At 47.4% G+C, this 24,475-nt stretch overlaps 1 protein-coding gene and 4 non-coding genes across 20 annotated transcripts; all 5 read left to right on the top strand.

Annotated features, from left to right (window-relative positions):
* The first annotated feature begins 279 nt into the window (after window positions 1-279).
* TRNAU1AP (tRNA selenocysteine 1 associated protein 1) lies at window positions 280-23,849 on the top strand. 16 transcript variants are annotated; one of them, XM_068417904.1, is made up of 18 exons: window positions 297-396; window positions 3,120-3,196; window positions 3,311-3,408; window positions 3,906-4,005; window positions 6,688-6,740; window positions 8,090-8,221; window positions 10,981-11,100; window positions 12,531-12,693; window positions 13,269-13,302; window positions 15,052-16,896; window positions 17,364-17,577; window positions 18,900-19,433; window positions 19,635-19,823; window positions 21,196-21,358; window positions 21,820-21,917; window positions 22,601-22,659; window positions 23,036-23,150; window positions 23,519-23,849. In XM_068417904.1, exons 3-10 carry the CDS (start codon window positions 3,323-3,325, stop codon window positions 15,186-15,188), a joined length of 825 nt encoding a protein of 274 aa, XP_068274005.1. In that variant the 5' UTR covers window positions 297-396; window positions 3,120-3,196; window positions 3,311-3,322; the 3' UTR covers window positions 15,189-16,896; window positions 17,364-17,577; window positions 18,900-19,433; window positions 19,635-19,823; window positions 21,196-21,358; window positions 21,820-21,917; window positions 22,601-22,659; window positions 23,036-23,150; window positions 23,519-23,849. The 16 variants fall into 16 exon arrangements, with proteins under 16 accessions (XP_068273996.1, XP_068273995.1, XP_068273993.1 ...); XM_068417895.1 differs by lacking the exon at window positions 3,120-3,196 and having other exon boundaries at window positions 280-396; window positions 19,244-19,433; XM_068417894.1 differs by lacking the exon at window positions 3,120-3,196 and having other exon boundaries at window positions 280-396; window positions 18,900-19,180.
* On the top strand, window positions 21,444-21,588 carry LOC137673345 (small nucleolar RNA SNORA16B/SNORA16A family). Its single transcript, XR_011049719.1, has one exon. It is a non-coding gene; the product is annotated as a small nucleolar RNA SNORA16B/SNORA16A family (small nucleolar RNA).
* Window positions 22,321-22,451, top strand: LOC137673346 (small nucleolar RNA SNORA44). The gene has a single exon (XR_011049720.1). It is a non-coding gene; the product is annotated as a small nucleolar RNA SNORA44 (small nucleolar RNA).
* Window positions 22,697-22,814, top strand: LOC137673347 (small nucleolar RNA SNORA61). The gene has a single exon (XR_011049721.1). It is a non-coding gene; the product is annotated as a small nucleolar RNA SNORA61 (small nucleolar RNA).
* LOC137673354 (small nucleolar RNA SNORD99) lies at window positions 23,326-23,396 on the top strand. The gene has a single exon (XR_011049727.1). It is a non-coding gene; the product is annotated as a small nucleolar RNA SNORD99 (small nucleolar RNA).
* Window positions 23,850-24,475: the final 626 nt, after the last annotated feature.

Raw genomic sequence — 24,475 nt, 5'->3', positions numbered from 1 at the left:
GACACCCCCCCTCACCTCCCCGCGCCCCAAACCACCTCCCCGCGCCCCCAAACCCCAACCCTCTTCCCACCCCTTACACCCGCCTCCATCTTGAGCCCCCGCCTCCCCCCCCCGGCCCGCCCCGCTGGGGCGCTCCTCCCGCCGGCAGGGGGCGCTGCCGCGGGCCGGGCCGCCCGTGGCGGCGGGGGCGCCGCTCTCTCCGCCCGCCGGGCGCCGCGGAGGAGGCGGCGGGGGCAGCGCGGCAGCGGAGCGGGCCGCGGGCTCGGCGTGAGGCGGAGCCGGCGGCGGCGGCGGCAGCGGCGGCGGGGCCGAGGCGGGAGGCGAAAGCCGCGGCCCCGCTGAGCCAGCCCCGAGGCCTGCGGGAGCAGCATGGCCGCCAGCCTGTGGATGGGGGACGTGAGTGTCCGGCCGGGACCCGCGCGGGGCTTTGTGAGGCGGCGGCGGGGCGGCCTGGGCGGCGGGAGGCGGGAGGGCAGCGGCCGCGGGCTGGGGCGCGCTGACTGACTGACTGACACCCTCACACTGACTGACACCCTCACACTGACTGACACCCTCATGCACTGACTGACACCCTCACTCTGACACCCTCACTCCGGCCGACTGACACCCTCACATCGACTGACACCCTCATGCTCTGACTGACACTCTCACTCTGAGTGACACCCTCACTCTGACTGACTGACACCCTCACTGACACCCTCACTGACACCCTCACGCACTGACACAGCCTCACATTCTCTGACACACACATAAACTCTAGCGCTGACTGACACTCACACACCCTCACTCCCGTGCACGCTGGCAGGCTCACGCAGGCTGACACACACACTTACACATGCTGACACACAAACACGCACTCAGAGGCACTAACCCCAGCCTGGCGGGCACCTTCGTGAGCAGTTACACGCTCACAGACACAGTTAGACACACACACACCCCCAGAGTGACCCTCGTTGCCTGCCCACAGCCAGGGTCACAGACTGCTCGTGGCACTTACACCAGTGTCCCGTGCTGCCTGTGCTCACGCTGGTGGGCAGGCACGCTCGTGGGCACTGACATGTTCTCACACTTCTGTGCTCGAGCTGTTAGGCACTTACACACTCAGTCACATACTCACTAGCCTGCACGCTCACATGCTTCTGGGGTTTATGTGCTTGTCTTACATGCTCATGGTCATACGCTCTAAGGCACTTACACACTGACATGCTCACGCTTGTGCTGCTAGGCTCACATGCTTGTGCTCACACTTGTAGGAACTTACGCTTACTTGCACTGCATGCGTGTATGCACCTCACTACCTGCCCCACACACATGCACGCCCATGGGTGCACTCACATGCTTATAAGGATTTGCACTCTCCGACATGCACACACGCTCATAAGCACTTACACACCCCAGTATTTCCCTCATTCCTGCCTGCATGTGTACCTGGCAGCACACTCACACTCACAGATGCTTCTTCACCCTAGGGTGTCTCTCACTACCTGTTCACATGCACGCTGTGGGCACACTCAGACAGTGATACACACCCCGCAGTGTCTGTTGTTGTCTGCCCTTCAGACACACTGCGTACACCCTCATACTCATGCACCTGTGTCCCTCACCGCTTGCCACTGTACACGTACACTTTCATATACACTCGTATGCACACTCACACCCCGCTTTGCCACCCACACGCCTGTATGTGTGTGCTCACATTGTATTGTAATGTCTGCACTGTCAGTCACATATACAATCCCACTGCTGTATCGTAGTGTCCCTGCTGCCTGCCACATGCTTGTGTACACCTGCGTGTACGTACAGACATGTGTATGCAGTTACACCAGTGTATCACAATTTCCGTGTTGCCTGTTACTTGCATGCATGTCTTTCTTACAGACTGACACCAGCATATTTCATAGTCGTGCTTGCACACACACATACACCCTGTAGTCTTCCTCGGCCTCTCTCAGGTGTGTGTACACGCAGCCCAGCACATCCCTGAGGATCCCACTGGCTGCTTCTCTCTCATACACACACTTACACCAAGTTTGCCATTGCATTACATGCATGCATGGACACATAAGAGAGTCTTCCACTGCCTGCCACTCGTGCAAACACACTCTTTAGAGTCCCTTTTCTCTTTACCCTCTTTCAAACACACACATACATATCCAAGCCATAGTCACCTGTTGCCTTTATGAGTCTGGCTTTCCTGTGTACACACACACCGCAGGCTCACCCTCTGCACGGCGTGTCTGTACAGAGTAGTGCTGCCTCCTGCTTTTGGCACACGTAGCGGGGTCATTTCTGCTTTACACTCACACCTCGCAGGGCATCTGCCACCTTTTGCACGTGCGAGTGCAATATGGTTACCCACGACCAGATACTGCACAAGTCTGCACCTTCTGTCACGCGCACAAGCGACGGAGCCACCTGGTACCTGACAGACACATAAACACGCTCGAGGGCTGTCAGTTACCACGAGGCCATCGGTGTTACTCACACAGGTATATGTAGTTATAGATAGGGAGCTATAGGTGTTTCCCGCACACCCCAGCCTCGTGTTAGCTGTCACACGCAGTGTTCCCCATCAGTGTGTGTATTGAAACGGTGCCATTTCATACTTTTCAGTCGCTTACACCACACAGCCGCCTGCCCTCCAGCGTGTTCGCTCACACGGTACCACTGCCCCGCGCCTCCCACGCGCTCTGACATGCACAGTGCCACCCTCTCACCTACGACATAAACACGGTCAGTGCACCCACATGCAGTACAACGCGCAGACCTACTGCGGGACGTAATTAGAGGTTTCCCCTCCAAGTGCTGCCCTGCGTATCTCCACAGTTATGCAGGGCAGACACGGCTCTGCAGCCCCCTACCCCAGCTCGGTGGGGGCTGTGTGACCTGACACACGCCTCCCCTTTGTCACAGCACCCTGGGCTGTGCCGCACCTGCGTACCGATAGTGCTGGCCCAGCCTCCGTTTGCGTACAGAGAAGGAGCCTGCCGTCTCCTTATCCCCTGCTCCGTGTAGTGACCGCTCCGTTTGTTGCTGTATGTTTCTGAGTGGCTTTTGTCCTTCTGTGAAAGCTCCCTGTTCTCTGACATTCATGCTGTCTCTTGGGTTCCACTTTGCAGACTGTTGAGCCTGGTTCATGCATGCCTGCTGGTTTTGAGTGGCATCGACCCTCTTAAATGAGTCTTCTTTTTGAAGTGTAAGGGTAAAATACTTCTCAATAATGTTTTAACTGCTTAGGGTGACATTGACACATATATTCTCCTTTTTGTAGATGCCTTGATCTAACTTGGTTTTTTTTTTGCTTTTCTAGCTGGAGCCATATATGGATGAAAACTTTGTTTCAAGAGCCTTTGCCACCATGGGAGAGCTCGTACTGAGTGTAAAAATCATTCGAAACAGGTTGACAGGGTAACTGTTCATGCTTGTTCTCAGTTTGTTGTACCAGTGCATTTGACTGAACAGGTTGCCCTCTGCCCATCGCTGTGGTCCTGGCCATATTACAGTGATTTTCCCTTTGAGCTTTTGACCCTTTGAGTTCGTTTGGAAGAAAATGAGTGCACAGAATAAAGTAGTTTCGTGTGCTTGTAAACTTCAGTTTTCAATTGTTTAAACTTGGGTGGGAAAATGTATATAGTCAATGAAAGTAGGAAGTAAACTAATTGTGAGCAAAACTGTTTTCTATGTGCTTATGTTGACATGACTTAATGGTAAGTAGGGGCTGTCACTTGAGATACAAGATTACTTTGCTACCTTCTTTTTGGTAGCTAATGTTTATACATTGAAAAAGAAATTGTTCTGAGTATTGCAACTGTAGCAAATTTCCTACCAGTTGTCTAAAAATATAATATTCCTCCTCAAATGTGTTTTAAATCTGAACTCTTTCTCTCTCCTGTGTCTATGTTCAGAATTCCAGCAGGCTATTGCTTTGTAGAATTTGCAGATCTAGCTACTGCAGAGAAATGTTTACACAAAATCAATGGAAAACCGCTTCCTGGTGCTACACCGGTGAGTAAATGAAATCAGCCAGTTGGGAAGGGAAACTGGGAAGGAATAGATAGTGTAGAATCTGTATTTTGAGTGATTTATAGTTAGCAAACTGGGATTCTCCTTTTTTTAGAGTTAAATTAATGAACATAAAACTATTAATGTTGTTGCTCAGAAAATTGTTGGAAAAAATACTAATTTCTATGTGAATGTCTGGATAAAATCCAGGAATAGAAATGTATTTCTCAGCCTTTCTACTATTACCAAAGTTGGACTAATAAGACACCAGAGAAGAACAAGGGAAAAATAGATTAACTATACCTACCACAGCCCTCCTGTCTCTCTTCGTTTGTCGTTCTGTATTAATTCGTTACAGTGTGTATGTTGTTGATGAACTTGCAAGTTCGTGCTGAGTTTTGAGTAACTTTGATTTGCAAGAGAAACGTGACTCTTAGGCCTTGCGTTGTTCTTGTCCCTTAGCAAACAAAAGTTATTCAAACCTATTTACAGCGGAGGAAGAGCTAGTCCATTGTATATTTGCGACACGTAACGAATGTCTCGGATACATAAAAGCTAAGTAGTTAGGAAGAAGAGGAGGAACAGTCATAGAGGCTAATTTTAGGATGTTGACTCGAACGTGTAGTAGATTAAAATGGGTCGGCTGACACAGCTGTCCGCTGTACCCACAGAAGTTGGCTGCAGTAGCTGGGATGGCGGGTTCATAAAGCAGCTCTAGAATCACCTCAGTTACGGTGGGATATAGTAAGGTGAATTGATGCCTATTTCAGTGTAGTTAATACCCTGAGTAGGGAACTGGGAAGTTCAGGTGTTGTTCCTTGACCTGTTTGGTCAACCTTCGTTCAAGGATGGTGTCCCCTGTTAACAGGGGTGGGTGAGAGGCCTGGAGGCATCTGCAAATCAGAGCCCACGATGAAGGGAAGCTAATCTTTCTAGGTGCCTTCTGTAGTCGCTAGAGAGAGAAAAAGAGCAGCTCTTGCGAGGACTAATATAATAATTGAACTTTACCCATCTTTATGCACAGTTTAATTCAAAATTAGTGTTGTGTAGAGGGATGATTTACATAACACATGGAGAGAACTACAGGTGTCAGAGATCCAATGTAGGCAGCCTAGACTGGTGCACTCAGCAGGCAACCGTGCAGCTCGTCTCTTGCATTTAGATACTTTTTTTCGTGTTTGCAGAAAACTGAATGTGGCTCACTCGTTTATTTTTAAACGCTGAATCAGCCAAAGGAATAGCAGAGAGCCACAGTGCTGTTGCTGTCTCTGTTTTACAGAATTAGTGTCCCCAGTTCCCTTTGGAGTGGAAGTACTCTCAGGTCTCTCATTGTTTTGAAACCCAAAATATTGCGATGAAGAGCAAAATCCAAAAAAAAAGATGAAAGTGCTTCAAAGTGGAATCTAAACTTTGCGTGAGCTTGTAAATGGTCACAGAAGGAGTTGTGTGCCACTGTGCACCAGTGAATGCAAGCATGCGTAAAGTCTTTGATCTGTTTCCCAAGAATGATTTACAATATCTTTGAGGGAAGAAAATACATCATACAAGGTACAGGAGCACGCTAGGCCCTCCACTGGACTAAGCAGACGTCCTGATCTCTAGGTTATGGACTCGCAGTAGGTTTGCTTTCTTTGACCAAATTCCCCTTGAGTTCTTGCTGTGCCACTGCGTAGTGCAGAGGGATATCTGCTTTGGAAGCCTGTTGGGAGACAGCAAAATGGTTTTGAAGCCCCTCAAGCTGATGAGGGAATCCAGCTTAGGTCTTCCACTCTCTGGGTGAGTTCTGACACTGGTGTTCTTGTAAAGGAGTGCAACCCTTTGCTTCTTCCTCTGTCAGACATGTTTCAGAAGAAAATAGCACTTACCGTTGCACTCTGCAGTGAGCCTGCTTGGTTGTTGTGTGATAAGCATCATATAAGAATGCCTGTGGGATTGAGACCCTCAGGATTTTGAGGCAGAAGACCAGCTGCTCCTTAGATCTTGGTCTAGACTTAAATGTGAGTTGGGCATAAGTTGCTGAACGCTGGTAGGGTGAGGGTAGGGAGTTCCAGATGTGCCCACAGGCACAAATCTAGGCTCCTGGGAGACTTCTTTAAAAAGAAAATCAGGTGGAAATTTTAGGGATGCCTCCAGTGTCCAGTGACAGGTAACTCTCTCAGAAAAACCTTAATTTTGGATCTTACTGAATGAGCTCATCATCCAGAGCAAAGTATTAGCCATGCTTCCAGACTCAGGGATTGATTCCATTTTCCGATGTGGCGGATTCTGCTCTGCCAGTATTCTTATAAATCACAGGTGTCCAACAGTCTGTGCTGTCATTTCATTTTAAGACCTTAAAATTATTTAATATTTGTTGTTAATACCTCTGTTTTCCTGTCTTCCTTAAAGATACAAAAATTTGATGCTATGTAAGGTTCACCTCTCTTTCACTAGCTTATAAACTGTTGCAGTGAAGATAGACCAAACCTCTTGGTGCAGGTTCTTTGCTGATTTTCATTGTTAGAGCTGTACTGAAGTCAAGTAAGTGTTGTCTTTGATACCTTGACTGGCTGGCCTGATGGCATTGAACATCCGTCAGCATTAAGAAAGTTGTGTAAAATAAGCTTATTGTATTTTTTTTTTCCTAATTGTTTGGATTCACGTGAGAACATTTGAATGTATGGATTCATTTTTGCCTCGTTTCAGGCAAAGCGATTTAAATTGAATTATGCAACGTATGGAAAACAGCCTGATAACAGGTAAACCCTCAGTATTCAAATATTAGTTTTGCCTGCTTAATGTCTGTTTATCAATTGCCTTGCGAAGAGGATTCGAAATATGTAAAACCACGAGTTCATCATTGCCAGATGAGATGTACAGCTAGCAAATTTGGATAGGAGAGCATGCGTGAGCTGCACACAACTAAAATTTGTACCAGTTTGTCCAGCAGTGCCAGATAACTAAATCCCATAATTAAAAATGTAGATTACATTAAACTGCCTTGGCACACGCTGTAGATATTTGTGATGCTGTAGCATGTTAGCACGTTCTCTGCATCCAAAGATGCACCCATCATAATACTACGTAATGCCCTGAATGTGTTTAGCACCTAAAGATAAATGCAGTGGTTTCACACCACCTGGCTGAACTGGCTGGAGTACCACAACAGTCAGCAAAGAGAGAGAAGGATGCTCCAGATTGCCCTCCGGAGGAGCCCATCTTTCCCCATTGGCAGTGAAAGGTGTGTAAGGAGACAAACGAGCTAAATTAGGCTCCTGGAGTTGGGTGGTGTGAGCACCTTTCCTGGTGCCTGCCCAGAAACGCTTACGCAGTTGAAGTAATAATAACACAAGGAGGAGTTCAGGCAGGTGAGCACAGGGGTGAAAGCAGTTTGTTAGGGTCATGTTACTTGTATCTCAGCAATTATATTTTTATTTTAGATTATTATGAATCTTTTTTTTAAAACAAACCACAACTTTTTAGATTAGAATCAAGGCAGACAGCTGGGGACAAGAATGAGATTTACATCTGTAAACTAATTCTTACAGTTCCGTTTGCTCTGGAAATACAGATGGGTGATGTAGCCTTTCTGATTCCAGCAGCTTGCCCCGTGGGTCTGTAGCAGAGGGAGGATAACTTAAACTGCCTGTCAGTTTTATGCTTTACCTTTTGTGTGGCACAGCGGATTTGTCAGGAGTGTCTTTTAAGATATTTAAACTTTCTGGCATCAAAGTATCTAATTCGTATATTATAATTTAAAATCAATATATTGGAAATAGAAAATCTATAAAAGAAACATTAATGTTTTCTTGCCATATTAGAAATCCAGAGATATCCTGTGAGAGCTAAAAAATGAAATTATCTTTAAATAAAAAGCAGTATTGAGTAGATTAGTTGTGCTGTTTGAATTAACTTGGAAAAGCAATGTCAATAAAACTTTAGTCCCCTGAGCAACTTAGCTGGCGACACTTTAAAGTATCTCTTAAATGCTCCTTTAATATCACTTTTCTCAGAAGTCAAATGTTTAGGCTAAATGTTAGCTGTCACTCAGCACACCTCTTTTTTTTTGTATGATTGTACTTAAGAAGTTTTCTTTTTATTTCTTTAGTCCAGAATATTCACTTTTTGTGGGAGACCTGACTCCTGATGTGGATGATGGCATGTTATATGAATTTTTTGTTAAAGTTTATCCATCGTGTAGAGGTGGAAAAGTTGTTTTGGATCAGGCAGGAGTATCCAAGTAAGTCATCTTTTATTCATTTTTTTTATTTCAAATAGGGTAGGGCAAACAAAGCTGTGATTCATTGTCAAGTACTTAGTAGCTGCCTTGTTAATCTTTACTGGAAATGTCTCACCAAAAACAGATGTCAAATAGTCGGGTTTCTTAACATTATTAAAACATTTTCTAAATAGCAGAAAACAAAACTGTATTTTCCTAGAAGAGGGACCAGTTGATCAGCATCCTTGTTTTCAAAACAGAACATGACTTCAATGAAGCACAATATTCTGATATAATAGTTATGAGAACGTTGTGACAAGACTTAGAATATGGCTGTAGATCTCCCCTCTTTCTCACATAAGGTTTCTCAGTCTTAGACGTGTTGGTTTGAAGGAACCTCTGGAGGTCTCTGATCCAACTTCCCACTCTGAGCAGGACTGCTGCCAACGCTAGATCAGGTCAGCCATGAATTGTGTAGCCTGGAAAACCTCCCAGGATGGAGATAATACAACCTGTCTGGGCAGCCTGTTACAGTGCTGCACTGCCTGCCTAGTAATGAAGTTCTTCATGTGCAGCCTGAACCTCTTGCAGAGCTGCCTGGTCACTCTCTGGCTGTTAAGGCTGTTACTGCCACCTCACCTGAGACCAGCACTGCCGGGGTGGGCTCCGGGTGCCTCCTCAGAGGTGTAAACCCAGCAGTTCCTCCTTTGCTGTACCTGCTTCAGTCTCTGCCTACAAAATAGGTGTTGGGTGATGCAGGCTGGGCCATTAGTTGGGCTTTGGGAACTGTTCCTAAGTGCAGACTTCAGGGGAAGGGAATCTGTGGTAGCTTGGGAAGTGGGGAAGGAGCAGGGACTTACGGGCCCATTGCTGGGAAGAGCACAGCTATCTCCCCTAGCAGGGCCGGGGTGTTGCTGCCAGCGGCTTTGTTGTGACTTGTGCAGTTACTCAAAGCTGAGGCAACTGCAAGTGTTAGTATGATGCGAGAGAGGAACCTGGGGCTTGTGGACGTGCCTAGTGAAGCCCCAGCTCTTCCAGCCAGGGCTGGTAGATCGGGAAGGCCTCCTCCCAGCACCTCTTGGCCAGGCAAGAGAGGAGCTTGGAGCCTGACACCATAGTGCTGTGCCTGCTTCTTTGCTTTCTGCTGAGGGAGCAGGCTCAGGGGCTTGCCCTAACCGCTGGGACAGGACAGAAAGTCTGCCAGGGAGGTTCTGGCCACGAAGAAATTATTTCTTGGTGGGTTTTCTTCTGCACTAAAATCTGGTTTAGCCATCTGTCTCCTTTGCTGCACCTAACATCTATTCCTGTATGCTACATCCAGCTCTGTATCTGTCCGTCTCTATTTTGGAACTGCAAATATTCCTGGTTTCACTTACACACTCCTGGTCCCATCCCAAAGGCCGGAGGGCTCTTTGTAGCGGCTTAGAAACTTACACACTTTTGTGTGCAAATACCTTAAACTGACTTAAACAGACTTAAAAGTTGACTTGCACTGGTTGAATTTGCCACAGTCCTTTCGCAGAGGGCAAGTTAAACAGAATGTGTACCCAGGGAGAGTTTTGCTCTTGCTTAATTATCCAGTTTGTACATAGATAAGCCTGAGCTTTGATTTGGTCTCCTGTGTGTGAGGAGTACACACACATGCATGCATATATGTATAAAAATATATATTTGGGCTTGTGTGTGTAGCTTGCTGTGCACGATGCTGCATTTTATGGGGCACCAGCTGCTCTGTAATAGCTTCCAGTGTGGACCTACTACAAGTACTAGGTGATGCCACTTTCAAAATAGCGTGTTACTTGGTGTTTAAGAGTTTCCAAAGAACAGATAATACGCTGTAAATTTACACCCTTGCTTACGGCTCGTTCTTTTCCCCGGGTAGACAAGCCCTTTCCCTCCCAAACTCCTTCCTTGGCCTAGATGGATTCCTCTTCCCCTCCCACACCTAAGTCTTTGATCTTTCTGCTGCGTGAGGCAGCCCATCCCATCTTGGGATCCTGGCACTGCCCTCTTGGATGCTGTTGCTTTGCTTCTGACTCACTACAGCATCAGAATCCCACGCAAAGGACCTTTGGGGTTGGAGGGGAGTGAATATTTTCTGTCTGGCTGACGTACGTTCCTGCTAGCATCGCACTGAAGGATTGCCACAGAGCTGAGGGGTTGCTGGCTGTGTGCTATCCCTGTTCAAGTTGTGCTGATAGAGCAAGTTTTAGCAACTTGACGTTAAGAGCTCGTTTGCAGGTCCACTGCTGAGAATGCTGATGGGGCAGTGCCGTGGTGAGGAGCGACAGAAAGCCTAGACTTGATTGGAAAGCGTATCTCAGTGGATCCTACAGAAAAGCACTGTTTTCCTTCACACTGAGACAGTTTTAGAGACAAACAGTGCTTCTGTCTTGTCAATCCTGTGCTGACTTGCAACTGTTTAGATTATCTGTATCCTCCCAGTATAGATTTGAGGCTTTGCTACTGTCTGTTCATGCATTTCAACACGGCGTGTGTCAGCTCACTTCCAATTCCTCAGAATCCACTGGCACAGGAATTACTTCACTTTTGTGAAGCCCTTGAAAGTACTGACGAAGCGTGGACGCACAGTCCCAGCCTTTCACAAAAGCAACTGGGAGACGCAATCGCTTAATCTTTCCAGGGACAGCCCTAGCGAAGGCATTTCATTTGCTGTGTTTTTCAAAACCAATTTTGACTTCACTGTCAATATTGAAAAAGAAAAAAAAAAGTGGCATGGCTTTGTTTTGTTTCATATGAGTTATTCTGTATCTCTGCAGAGGTTACGGGTTCGTGAAATTCACGGATGAACTGGAACAGAAACGAGCGCTGACAGAGTGTCAAGGAGCCGTGGGGTTGGGCTCTAAACCTGTACGCTTGAGTGTGGCTATACCAAAAGCGTGAGTATAAGAGCAGCCAAACGTTTGTAGAAGAGCAGCGTGGTGTGAAATCATGGGTATTTTTAAATGTCTTTTAGTGGTTTGGGTGCGTTTCCTGGATGTTTCCATCACAAAGTGAAGGAATACCCACGAATAAAGTAGCTGGAGTATCAGAACGCACAGGAATTCAAAAAAATTATAACATTAGATCAAGACTAAGCATTTTACACTGTTTTTAATTGTATACATTATTAAATACACACACGTGTACACACACTGTATTTAAATGTGATTATTTTTAAAGTATATGTTCCTTTGCATTAAATTGAAATAGTCTAAATCTGCTTATTGATTTCTGGATAGCAAAGCTCAATTACCTGCTAATTCTATTATAATGTCTACTAAATATAAGTCTTTTGGGGCAGGGATTAACTTTTTTTTCTGTGTTTGTTCAGAACCTGATACAATGAGATCCTGGTCTGACTTGGGGCTCGTAGCACTAGGGTAATACGAATAATAGTAATTGCTCCCTATTTGAATAATATTTAGATTTTCAGTGACCTCAGAAGTCTTGGGGGGATAAGGAAGAGAAAAGCAGAAAAGGGGGGTGTATTGTGGTGAGAAGACAGATGTTTCCCTCTTCCTACTTCTCACTGATTTCATCATTAGACATAGCTTTATGTGTGACGTATTTTCATTTTCAAACAAGAATTGTCATCTCATTATCTCACATCTTGATAATCAGGTGAGATTCCCAGTTCCTTGGGAATGCGAATTTTAGTCAGCTCACAGCCTCTTTAAGTTTATTTTTTTAATTACTTGTAGTCCTTTTTACTTCATGAACTCTTCCACCCCTGTGCATTGAAGACCACCCAGTTCAGTGGGAATGGGGACAGCCAGTCGCTGCTTAGGCTTCTGTACGATAGTGGCAGAAGGGAGAGGGTGTTGTCCATTCTTACTATAGAAAACCCCAGTTCTTTTGCAAGGCTCGAAGTCTTTAGCTCTTCATGTAAAGCAAGACTCAGTACCTTGTCTCAGGGAGCTGCAGAGTACTTAACTTCATCCTATTTATCAGAAGGAAAAAGGGACCCAAGAATCTGCGTCGTGGTTCAGGATTATTCTAAACTGAGGCTCACAGTCCTGAACTCTTCCCTTCCCAAAGCCAGGAAGTGGTGCTAAATTAACTCATAAAGAATGAAAGCAATGTTAATTAATGAAGATGAATATGAATACAGGAAAGGGCGTTAAATTTAAACCACTTCTTTCTTTCTGCAAATGTATGCAAATGATAAATACTGCTGCAGTAAATAGTGAATATGTTTTAAAGACTGAAATTTGCATGTTAGACTAAGCCTTGTCTAGGTACCGTATTGTATCTCGAGCTATTTCACTGCTTTTTTTCATACTTGTTCTGCGTTATTTGCAACTTATTCCTGCTTTATTTTTTTAAGTAATCGTGTGAAGTCAATGGAGTACAATCAGATGTACAACTATAATTATAACCAATATTACCAACAATATCACAACTACTACGCCCAGTGGGGCTACGACCAGAACACGGGCAGTTACAGCTACAGCTATCCCCAGTACGGATACACGCAGAGCACGATGCAGGTAGGACAGCGCCACGTACTCGCTCTCCAGTGATCTGTCAGCACAGAAACACGAGGTAGCTTACAAAACTGATGGGCATATGTTATATTCAGCTCTGGGGTCTTAATAGAGCTACTTGACGAGGAAGCAAAACTGTTCAGCAGACACTGGCATGTACTGTTGTCTTGTGTGGGGGATGTTGCTGAGACTGGAGGGGTAAAAAGGTGTGGAGGGCACAAAGGGTCTCAATACAGTTGTCGCGGTAGAAGGGTTCTCTTGATACGGGCAGTTGGACAGACAGTGCTAAGTCTGCCTTCTGGGATCCTTCATAAGCCTTGTTTTAGAGGATAAAACATCAGGACTGCCACCCCCTGTACCGCAGGAATTACAAGAACCGCTGCCTCTGTTAAAAGTTTAGCGTGGGATCTGCCCCGTGGGGTCTGTAGGGAGTGGAACACAGGGCTTATGTGTGAAGAATTCTGTTGTAACCAGTCAGATACAAAAGTCACTGTGTGACAGCAGTAATCAACAGATGATGTTCATAAGAGAAAAGATAAATATCTGCTGTCCTAAGGTGTGGTTTTTTTTCCTTGCAGACATATGAAGAAGTTGGTGAGGATGCTTTGGAAGGTGCGTTTCTCAAATTCGATATTGAAGTTGTCTGTTTATTCTGCACTGATTAGAGATAGTCTTTCTCAAACTGGCCCTTAATTTCAATGTATAATATACCTTTTTCTTTGAGTAAATCTGAGGTCTGAGAAAATTTGCCGGTCACTATCACTTAGCGCGATCGCATCCTTATTTTACAGTTGCTGTTCCTAGTCTGAACCTTGTCAGGACTAAAACTAATTGACTTCACAAGCATTGAGATTTTAATCTTCTATAGTACTCAAACTTTTATCCTTTTTTAAAGTATTTTTTCTGGTATGCTACAAAAACGATGTAGATATTCTGTTTTTTCTGTAAAATCTTGGAATTTAGAGCTCAGGATATTTCACTGTGCTTTTAGTTTAAAAAAGAAATAATATTAGTTAGCATGGTGATATAATATTTGCTTTAGCAGTCATTGCTTGAAAGGGGCCACTAAACCATGTTGGGGTTTTAGGTATATACACAAGCAGTTTTAATTTATTGATGCAAGAAAAAATTCATTTACGCTAGCAGTTCCAAATTTCTGTCTTGAGTGGAATATGCACTATATAGCATATCTTATTTTTCTCTTTTAAAAAAAACATTAAAAATCACATGGTAACAGTAGAAAGAAGCTGGATCCTTTACAGGATCCATAGGTATCAGTAATGATGTCAATGAGACAGCCCTTAATGGATTTTAAAAGCATTAACGAGAGCTTTCCTCTCTCTGACGTGCTGCAACTAGCACACCAGTGCTATAGTTAGAATATCTCTGGGGTGTCTTTTTCTTTATTAAATTAATTGTGTTGAAATTTGTAGGAAACTGAAATAATGTTTTGCCAGTGTATCGTTGCTTTTTATTAATCCTGTTCTCCTGCGATGTGTTACAACACGGTGTAGCTAAAACCCAACATGTTTACAAGCATTTTATTCCTGAGGTGTGTTGTAGCTTTTCCACTCAGTCGACTGGTTGCTTTGCACTCTGAGAGTCGCTTACTAACCTGTGTGATTGTGCTCTCTGATAACCTGAGCTTTAGATTGTGGGGGGTGTTAGGTGAGCTTTACATCCTACAAGTGGTTTGGGGAATAGGATGAGTCGATTATTGTGGCATGTTAAGTGTGCATTGGTAGGAGCAGAGTTGTACCCGTTGGGTTGCTGTCCAGCTCCCGAATGCTTTACAAACCTTTCTTCCAACTGTAAAATAGGGGATGTATTCGTACGTAATTCACTGGGTGTCACTGGCATTTCGTTGGTTACTAACTGTGAAATGCTTTGAGATGTTCGAGGCTTTGGCAGATGAGCTCTGGTGACTCTTGTTGCAGCAGCGTAAGATGCTACCGTCCCCAGCCATCCACTCTGACCCCGTAGTGGAGGGAGCAGAACGGAACGTGTGCCTGCGCCTCCGCTCCTCCACTTTGCAGTCCGGTGCCTTAGTGCCAACCCACCTTCTTTGGCAGTTTAAGTGGCTACACTGGGCTGCGAGGTGCAGGTATGCGTTCTCTCTGTTGGCTCTGCTAGGGGGGCAATCACCACTGGAAAGAGGGACATATTTGGATGTAGTTATTCTTATCCCACTGCAGAAAGATTCACTACGGCTAATCTAGTCAGGTCCATGACTGGGCAAGCGCTGGGAATGTTTTGTGACTCCCCCCATATTTGTTTTAATAAAACTAACACGTTTATGGGGTGTGGGTTTTTCCTACCACATTTGGCGTGTGACCTATTTGTCTGTCTTTCCTCCTTTAGATCCGACGCCTCAGTTGGACGTCCATGAAGCAAATAAACAGTTTATGGAACAGAGTGAAGAGCTCTACGATGCCTTGATGGACTGTCATTGGCAGCCTTTGGACACTGTCTCGTCAGAGATTCCAGCCGTGTTATAGCCTCGTTGCTGAGGCACTGTGTCTGTGTGACAAGCCTGCCAGTGCGCTCCGGACTGTTCTGCTGCACCTGGATCCTGCAGTAGTGAGGGGTGGCCCTTTCTCCACCCGGGTCTGTTACTCGAAGTACAGGAGGACTGCGGCCTTTCCTGTACGGAATGAGTATCGTAGGAGCATCATGGTAATTTTTCTTCATGGTGAAAGTTAGAACTGCAACAGTTTTATTCCTTTTGTCTTGAAATGAACTCTTAATACTTCTTGGGAATTGTAATTTATAAACTTTTGAGATGGCACAGGAGAAAGACTCTACTCCAACGTACAATAAAAAAGTTGGTCTTTTAAGTAAAATTACCCTTTGCATTTTGGTTCCTGCCCATCTTTCTGTTTTGCTGCCCATTTAACTGTCTTCAGTCGTTTGATCCAACTCTCATAAATGTGTTCTTTCAGAAATCATTGTTGGATACCACTAAAATGTCTCAAAAGCTTTCTAGTGACTGGGTAAGGTTGCTGTAACTTGAGCATGGGAAAGAACCATGTGGATGAAAGCTTATGTTCTGCTTAACCTAAGCTGTGATCTTGAGCTAGCAAGATTTATTGCTTGGTGTTCTTAAGCAATCTGAAGAGCATTTTGAAGCGTAAAGACAGAAAGGAGTATTATAAAACTACTACAGACCAATGCCTTCTGCCTGATGGTCTCTCGCACGTTTGGCTTGCCTCTCCACCTCTGTATGAGGAAATAATTCCTCATCAATCAAGCAGTTTAAAACACTTTTACCAGCAACCTTGTCTAAATGTTATTTTGTGTATCATGCCTTTTTTTCATTGTGGACCCACCTTGATGGTCTCATTAAGGTGTTAAGGTTTCATAGCGTCTTCCACCGTCCTGTCAAGGAGTGAATATGGTGAAACTGAAGATCTTGAAGCAGAAACGGGTCAGAGCAATCTAATTGATATATTGTGCAACAAATTGTTGCTAACCTGGAAAGCAGTTTTCTACTGGACGTTGTATAAGCTGGATGGACAAGCAATATATTTAAGCTAATATTATGTTGCATTAGAGGTGACAGTGAAAATAATAGCACTTATGTACGTGTTATAAGCCCTTTTCAGGCTTTTGTGCCTTAAACTCTTTGAGAAATAGGAACAGATAAACTACCTGTAATAAAATGTCTATCCAAGAAATAGTTTGGTAACTGAAATTGCTACTGCAAAGCATTTAGTTGCCTCCCTGCCCATGTCAATGCAGAGATTTGCCACAAAATTTAAATACTTTCATAAAGCCTACTTCTACTACACCTTTGTTTGTGTCCATAATTATGATATCTTTGTCAGTCTGTGGTCTTTTTATCAACTGCCATGGTAAACGCACTGTGAAGATGAGGGGAATGGTGACCTAGACTGGATTTCCCGTATTTCTAAGCAAGTAGAGGACTGCTGGACCCCTGCGTTCTCATCTGCTGCGCACTTTTTCCTCCTGCTGTGCATCTGACTGTGCTGTGGTCTGTTAGCAGTGTCCTAACCTTCAGTTACTCTGAATTTAAGGAAATGAATGTTCCCCGCGTGTGCTGGTAGTGTTTCAGAGGCAGCAGAGAGGTGGAAGAGAGCGGAGTGCTTTGTTTCTTCTGATGTAGCTGCTCAGCGGTGCTGAACACTCAGATGATGCCCCACCTCATCTTGAAAAGCGCCTGTTCAATACAGTGGCATTTCAGAGGTGATGTAAAGAAGGTTTTCTTTATGTTCTGCTGTTAAACACTTTCTAGATCATTCTGTTACTGTACTACAACAGTGCTACCCTGCATGCCCTTCATTCTCCTCTTTTGGACCTGCCTTGGTGGAAAGAAAGTTGGTAACAATTAATCTGAGCCATCATAAGTGGCATCCCCTAGTTTTTAGGAGAGCTGTGTGTATACAGGCCCTTGGGCCCTCAATTTTGGAGTAGAGAGGCCAGCAAAGATTCCCCACTGAAGCCTGTTTACTGGTGCTGCAGAGCTTAAAATAGCTCATGCGTTTCCTTTTAGGAGAGAGGTTGACGTGAGGCTTTGGGCCACATTCCCTTGAAGCGTGAGCCAGCCTTTTGGGGTTGTTTGTGAGAATCTCAGGCAACATTCTGTTCAGCTGTTAATCTGTCTCTGCACTTTTTTCTGTGTATCACTTATTCATCTTCATGTTCTTTTTCAGCTCCTGGTCATTATTGCAGCATCTGAAGCACAGAGGACACTTTTATGTGGAGCTGCAGAACAGCCGGTCACCTGGATTTTGTAGGGTTTGTGGTTTGGAATCCAAGTTAAACAGAGTGTGGGATTTTGTTTCTCCTGGATGGCTACAGGAAAAGCCCTGATTAATTACCATTTAGTGTAACACAAGATGAAAGACAAGGACTCCGTGTAGTAAGGTAAATTCTGCTTTTATCTTTATGTGCTAAAGGCAAGAAATCCAAGGCAGATGATGTGACAGCTCACTGGGATTATGTAATTCTTGAAAATTGCATCAAAATCTGCAATTGAGATTATGAAGTATTCTGCCTTTCAGCATGCAAGGTTTGCTAGCAATTACAAACAGCTCAAACATTCCTACTGTGTTCCTTGATGAAGATGTGATGATCCAATTTAGATTACTCTAAATTGCAGGGACTCTTGGATTACCGTTTGAGTTATAGAGACTGAAAAATATTTAGCCAACTGCAGAGCTGGAAAGACGTGGGTGTTACTCGTGAAGTGGTGATTTCCAAAGCGTAAGCCGCAAAGCTGCGGGGTGGCCTGTTGCCATTAACATGTGCTTAATTAAAAGCTTGACAGTAAGCATCAGGGGTGGCCTGTGAGAAATTCTGACCGGCTTCCAATGGGATGAGGAGTTTGAAACCCATTTTTTAGCAACTGTGGGTCTGTACCAGCGCAGCCCCGTGTCTGGATTGAGGGGTCTGATGGGGGCCGGCGATGATGTTTTCCGTGTGTGTCTGACTAGAGAAAATTCCTGTTACTTGGACAGTTTTCAGGAGACAGGTTCATATCCCGCACACCAAGAAGTACCAAACACCCTTAGGTATTTCTCTGAATCCCTTTTGAGGAACAGAGATGTTTGATCTTTGCGGACTCGGTTTCTCATTACTGCCTTGCTAATCCCCAGCTTCTGCTAAACAAGATCTGAGAGGAATTTTTACCTTCCAGCCTTGCTATCTTGCCAGTATATCTTGTAAAGCATACTGGATACACCAGTTTCTGGATTTAACTTGGGATTTGCTTAGGCATGAAATTAGTTCAATGTCAGGATAGGGTATGAATTTTAAATGCAACAGCTACGTTTGGAAACTGATAGAGCTAGTTCAGCAAATGTCACTCTGACAAAGCTTGTGTTATCTTTAGAGCATTTCTTCAGAAAATATCTCCTTTTTTTTCCAGGCTACTACACTTTTCTTCCTTAGCAGTTATTCTTGGTCAAAATCGTTCTACCAAGTGCAGTCAGTTTTGCAAGAAGGGTTTTGGGGGTACTGCTCAGTACACACTCCATTTTTCTCAGACGATATCCTGCTTCTGTTATAAAATTTCCAGGGTCAAAGCAACAGTAGATAACACAGTTAAGGCGGTGTAGATTGAGCTGTGTATGGTCAGGGTTTGTCTTGTCCCCTCAGCACGCAGGACCCCCGAGGAGCTGCTGGCACAGCGACCCACCTGGATCACTAATCCCTACTTGCTTTTCCTTACTGCTGTTTTTTCACAGGGCGCTTCCCCGCGGGTTGTCTGCTCCCACCCGTCCGGTGGTGGGAATTGCAGCCTCTTCCAGCCTTTGCTCCCTGTCCTCTACGGAAGAGACTGCTGTGAGGCTCCCAGCCATGCCAGGAGGTTTCGTCGGGGCTTCGTTGAGCTTGTGGTCGAGCACTGCAGACGTGCAGGGGGATTTTCTCTGCTCCAGCATCCGTTGGTTTTCGGTGTTGCCCTTTGGGGATTCTCCCCATTTAGAGTTTGGAAAATTCTCTTCCCAAACACTTGATGTTTTCCAAGGTTGTCTGAATTTTTGGGGTGGATTGTTTTTGCTACAATGAGCACGTTTCTGTCCTGCCCTAGCATCTGACAGGGAGATTTCTAGGTTCCCTTTGCACGAGTCACTGTGCCAAGGAGCATTCGGGCTGCCCAGGGAATGCCTCGTGACTTGGCAGAGCAGCTGCAAGACCCATGGAGGACGGGACCAGCTGCTTTTAGCCTGTCCCTGCCGGCTTTGACAAGGGCTGTTTTTAGAAGAGCTTGGTCATGCAAGGTTCGGGGCTCATTTCCAGACTGACTTCTGCTTTAAATAGGTGTTGGGCTTATTTTGTTGGTGGTCTGGCACGTTTGTGGTGGGGTTACCAACTTGAAAGGGTGATTCTTGAGCACTGATTTTTTTCATCTGTGAATTTTGCTCAGAACAGATCAAAAACTTAACTATTACTCTCCCTCATCCTTTTTGCACTTTCTCCAGGGCTTGGGAGCAGGAAGCAGGTTGGGCGTTTAAGATCCAGCTTTTCAACCTGATCTCTCACGGTGGGGCTGTGACTTCAGCATCAGGACGTGCAGACACTTCAGCAGTCCCTTCCCACCAGCTGGCAGATGCTCTCGTTTGAAATCCTTTCCACTGATTATGGATCATGTGCCAGGAACCTGACGGGAGGTATTGTTTTGGCAGATTGACTTTTGTTTCCAAGAAAATTTCCTTCCATTCCCTGAGGGTGGAGTGTTCCCACCTGCCTTTCAAATGGGAGTGTTACCGGAAAATAGTAACCAAGAAAACCCTCTAAACCAAATGGTAGTTTAGAAAGCCGACATTGGGTTATTGCAGCGCGGGGTGCATGGGGGATCTCTCCTCCTGGCATGCACACCCAGGGACTAAAGCACATTCATTATATACATTATAGAAAAATGAATATTCATCCAGTTCTGAGTAAAGCCTTCCTATTCCAAGAAACCTTATGCATATGATAATATATTATGTAATTGTCTTTGCGCATGCTTACTAAATTGGGGAAGGGCTCTTGGGTGGGCTCTGGTGGTCTCTAGTTGTCGTAATCCCCCCATAGTTGTGCTGTCTGCTGTATAACCCCGCTTCTGCGCAAGCGTGGTTGAGGCCTTTCTGTTGATACATGCAAGTTGCTCCAAGGAGAAGATCCTGTTCTGATTCTCACAGGATTTATCTCTTCTCCTGGCACCAGAGCTGTGAATCAAGTCATTTAAGACACTACAAAGATGTTCACAGTCTTGCTTGTCTCTGGCCCTTCTTTGTAATTAGTGAGGGATTTAACAGAGACCTTGGATTCTCTAAGACTAAGCGCAAGCAGGAATCAGTGACGACTATATTAAGTGTTATCAGTCCCAGAAGCAGACCCTGTCTTCAAAATATGCTGTTAGCTTCAGAATGTACTGTTATTATAGCTGAAAGGAAAATTGCTGAGAAGAAAGTTGATTCTGTCTAAAGGTTACACAGAACAGGCCTTTTAGGGCCTACTTTGAGGCCTACTTTTACTAAACAGTCTGATATGAGAAGGAAGGAGTAGGAAAAACGTGGCTGCTGCCTTCACCTTTTCGAAGAGCAACCCCTGATGTGCACCTTACGGGGAGGAGGAGGGAGAGATTGTCTTTGTGCCACATAGGTTGAAGGTTCACTGAGGTGGGGGAGCGCAACTCACCCCCCCCAGTGCAAGGACTGGGCTGGGGGGGTTGCAAATCGTGGTCTTGCTGCTCGGAGGGGTGGGATTTCCCTGGCCTGTCTGGCTGCTGTCGGAGGAGGGGGGCGCGTTTAGCCTTTGGGGAGTGGGGTGGTGTGGGAGGTGTCATGGCGGCAGGTGGGGGGGGCGGTAGGCGGTGCGAACTACAACTCCCAGAAGGCTTTGCGGGAGCGCCGGCTCCCACCAGCCAATCAGCGCCCGCGCTGCCCCCCTATAAAAGACCACCGCGGGTCACGTTCCGCCTCTCGGTGTGATGGCGGCGGCGGAGCCGAAGGGAGCTTGCGGCACGGGGACAATCCGCCGCCATCCGCTCTCCCCCAGGGTTCTCCCGCCGCATCGGCCCCTCCGCGGGCTCCGCGCCCGGCCCGGGGCGCTGCGATGGGCTGTGAAGAGGCAGCGCGGCCGCGGGAGGAGGCCTTGTTCCCTCCATCCGTCCCTCCCAGGCCGGGCCCGGCCTGTGGGGAAGATGCCCGGGCCGCCGTGGGTGAGTGAGCGGCCTCCGGAGCGGGCTGAGTTAAAAAAAACACCCTGGGAGAGGCGGCTGCTGGGCGGAGGAGCCCCGCAGGCCTGCGCGGCCCTATCGAAGCTGTGTCTGTCTCGATGGTGTGGCAGATGGAGTCAAAAAGGAGCCGAGAGCGAAGGGTTTTTCCTCGACGGTCGCCGCTCAGTTTGAGCCTCCGTAACTGTCCGGCAACATTTCAGGAAAATACAAGGGCAGGAGAGGGCTGTGGAGCCGAGGGCGAAGGGCTGGGCATGGCTGGGTGCTTGCGGGAGCTGGGCCCTGGCTGCGGGTGGAGGCGGTGCCCGGGGGTGCTGTCGCTGGAAGAGAGCAGCTACCCCAGATACCTGCTCTGGGGTCCGAATTGGTGCACGAAGAGGTGGGTGGTGGTGGGTATCCCGGTTTTTCTGTTGTTTTAAGATACTTTTTCTGTCATCTCCCTGAAGCTCAAGACTCTACTCTTCCCCAGCAGCATCCTGGCACGGAAGGTGATCCCAGTGTGTGCGATGGCTGGTGATGGCCTCAGCTCGGCAGCGCTGGGCAGGTGAGATGTGCGATCCAGGCTCTGGAGTCTCCCCGTACGCTGGGATTCAGTTGCCTTCGCGGCCCGCCTTGGCCGGAGCAGCGAGCAGCAGTATTCCCTGGCTCTCTGCTAGCAGGTACTGCTTGTTCCCAGCGCTGTGGATCCTCTGCAGGGCTCGTGCGTGGCGTCAGGCCCTGCAGACAGGGATTTCCCACTGGCAGGGCCCGTTGCAAAGATCGATCCAGTCATTAAGAACTTCTTGCTCAATCGAGATCATGTACGGGTGGGCAAAGAGGGGACTTTCCGGCATCCCTGGGCCTGGCTAGTGGCAGAACTGGGAATCAAATCTCCAAAGTGGGTCGATTGCTCTTCTTGTTGTGTCTGGAGCTGTAGGAGGCTTTGCCAGGCGAGCGCGGCGGTGACTCTGCATGTTTATCCAAGAGCTGTGGCTCCGTGCGATAGCTACAGGTCTCCAACAACATGCGAGAGCAACGGGAAGGTCTTTGACTGCTGGGCCTCTTTTGCCTGTTGCTGTCACTCGCCCCTCCTATATATATTTTCAGGAATTAGGGTGGTTTTTTTCAGGAATTAGGGTGTTTCTTCTTACAAGGTGCTGGTGGTTCCTGGGTGGGGATGTCAGTGGTGTGGGCTCACGAGTCTGCAGCCTGCTGCTGATGGTGGGGGGGTGTTGTGGTGTCTTCCAGGGTCGTGTGGTGTTTCAAAGCTGGCTCGGCCGATGACCTGTCTGCCGGATAGAGCCAAGGTGAGAACACGTGCCCTTGTCGGAGCTCTGAAGCCTGTCCCTCCAGATCCCTTTCCCATCAGATCTGAATACCGATCTTATGGTCAAAAAAGGAGGAAAAATAACATCCAAACTGGTCTCAGCCTCGTTGCTGCTGCAGTCCTGCTCTGAGAGGGACCAGTTGGGAGACAGTCTGTGCTGGCCTTGCTCCTGCGGGGAGGCTGGGGTGGGAGCGAAACCCCCTGGGCAGGGGAAGGGGTGAACTTTGGGCATCGAGGGCAGAGGTGCCGGGAAGATTTGCAGGCTGGGGTTTGCTTGGGCTGGGTCTGCTGCGTCCATGTCCTGGTGTACAGCAACGCATGGACTTCATGCTTACCCGTGGCTCTGTTTTTTTCAGGAATTACTCGTTTGGTGGAAAAGGCTGAGAGTTTACGAGCCCCTGGCCCCAGTGAAGGGCTGCAGTTTGCTTTCCTTAAGGCCTGAATCGCGGGGGAAGCTGCGATGTGGAGCATGTGAGTGTCCTCTGTGGGTAACTGCCAGGTGGGTGGTGTGTCGTGAGTGGGATCTGGCCAGCCCTGGAGGACAAAGGACGGTTCAAGCTGCCTGTGCCGGGGCTGGAAGTGGCTGTTACTGGTAGGGCAGAGTGTTGGGGACATCAGTCGCCCCCCACGGGCCCTCTGAGCGCAGCCTGGCCCGTGATGACTCCTCTCGTCGGAGACAGTTGGATGAATCCTGCGGATATGGGGCTGAGGCCAGGCGTGACCCAGCTGGAATCGCCCCGCTGTGCGGGCAGAGGGAGCAGCAGGGGAAAGGGAAAGCGATGCCGAGTCAAACCGCTCTGCATTCAGCCTGGATGGTTTTTTTTTAATTCCCTCTTTAGGTCCGAAGTCGAGCGTGGCGCTGAGATGAGCCGGTCCCTGAGGGTTTCAGTGCTGCAGTGCGAGACTTTGGTCTTCTCCAGCCCTCTCCTCCAGACGTGGGAGCTCTGCGTGACCAGATCCTGGCTCCTTCCTGAGCTGTGAGCTCCCCCGGGTGGGAACAGCTGCTCCCGTGCTCCGCTCACCGTGGTGAGAGGGAACTGGTTTGGCCCCAGCTGCCGTTTAAACACTCGGCGTGGAAGAATGGCCCCTTCGTGGAGTTTTCTCAGAAGAGCTTGCGGGAGGGTCCAGATACAGAATATTTTGAGGGTGAATAAACACAATCACTCAGAACACTTGCTGTGTCTCCTGTGTGGGGGGTGTGGGGCCTGGGGTGCCTGACCACCCTTACCTGGGGCTGGGGTGGAGGGTGCTGGGGGCTCCTCGCTGGGTGCTGCGGGTGAGACTTTCACTCATGACATCTGAAAAACATTTTCCCCTGAGGTCCCTGACCCTTCCAGGCCAGTTTCTGTTGGTTCTCCCCTGGCTGTACCAGTGGGCTGGATCCCCAGACTCAGATCTGCTTTTTTCTCCTGGAAATTGGTCTCTGACTATTTTTTTCCTGTTCGAGTTCACGCTGCTCATAACCCCGAGCTAGGAGCTGACGTGGAAGCCCTTTGCACCGCAGAGCTGCCTTGACCAGCAGCCTGTCCTTCGCTTTCCCTTCCTGCAGGTGCTGGAGCTGGTGCAGCACCCATGGCTGGAGCGTTCCCCCTGCAGCCCTGGGCGAGGGGTCACTGGCAGCACTGGAAAAAGCCGGGTGGGAAGTCATGGAGGTGGCTGGGAAGGCTCCTGCCCAGGCATCTCACAATGTTGCGAACGTCCGCTGGAGCTCCTGTGACTGGAGTCACCCATTTTCTCACGACAGAGAAAAATTGGGGGTGGGAACGGCCCCAGAGCTGTCACGAGGTGACTGTTGT

Source organism: Nyctibius grandis, chromosome 24, assembly GCF_013368605.1.
Source record: "Nyctibius grandis isolate bNycGra1 chromosome 24, bNycGra1.pri, whole genome shotgun sequence".
In the NCBI taxonomy this organism is placed as follows: domain Eukaryota; kingdom Metazoa; phylum Chordata; class Aves; order Nyctibiiformes; family Nyctibiidae; genus Nyctibius; species Nyctibius grandis.
The sequence above is the reverse complement of the archived record's forward strand: the minus strand, read 5'-3'. Positions and strand labels throughout refer to the sequence as shown.

Coding starts and splice junctions, on each gene's coding strand:
- TRNAU1AP (XM_068417891.1), top strand. CDS start 370: ATGGCCGCCAGCCTGTGGATGGGGGAC. Junction 6,741..8,089: donor GGAAAACAGCCTGATAACAG/GTAAACCCTCAG, acceptor TTATTTCTTTAG/TCCAGAATATTCACTTTTTG. Junction 12,694..13,268: donor ACACGCAGAGCACGATGCAG/GTAGGACAGCGC, acceptor TTTTCCTTGCAG/ACATATGAAGAAGTTGGTGA.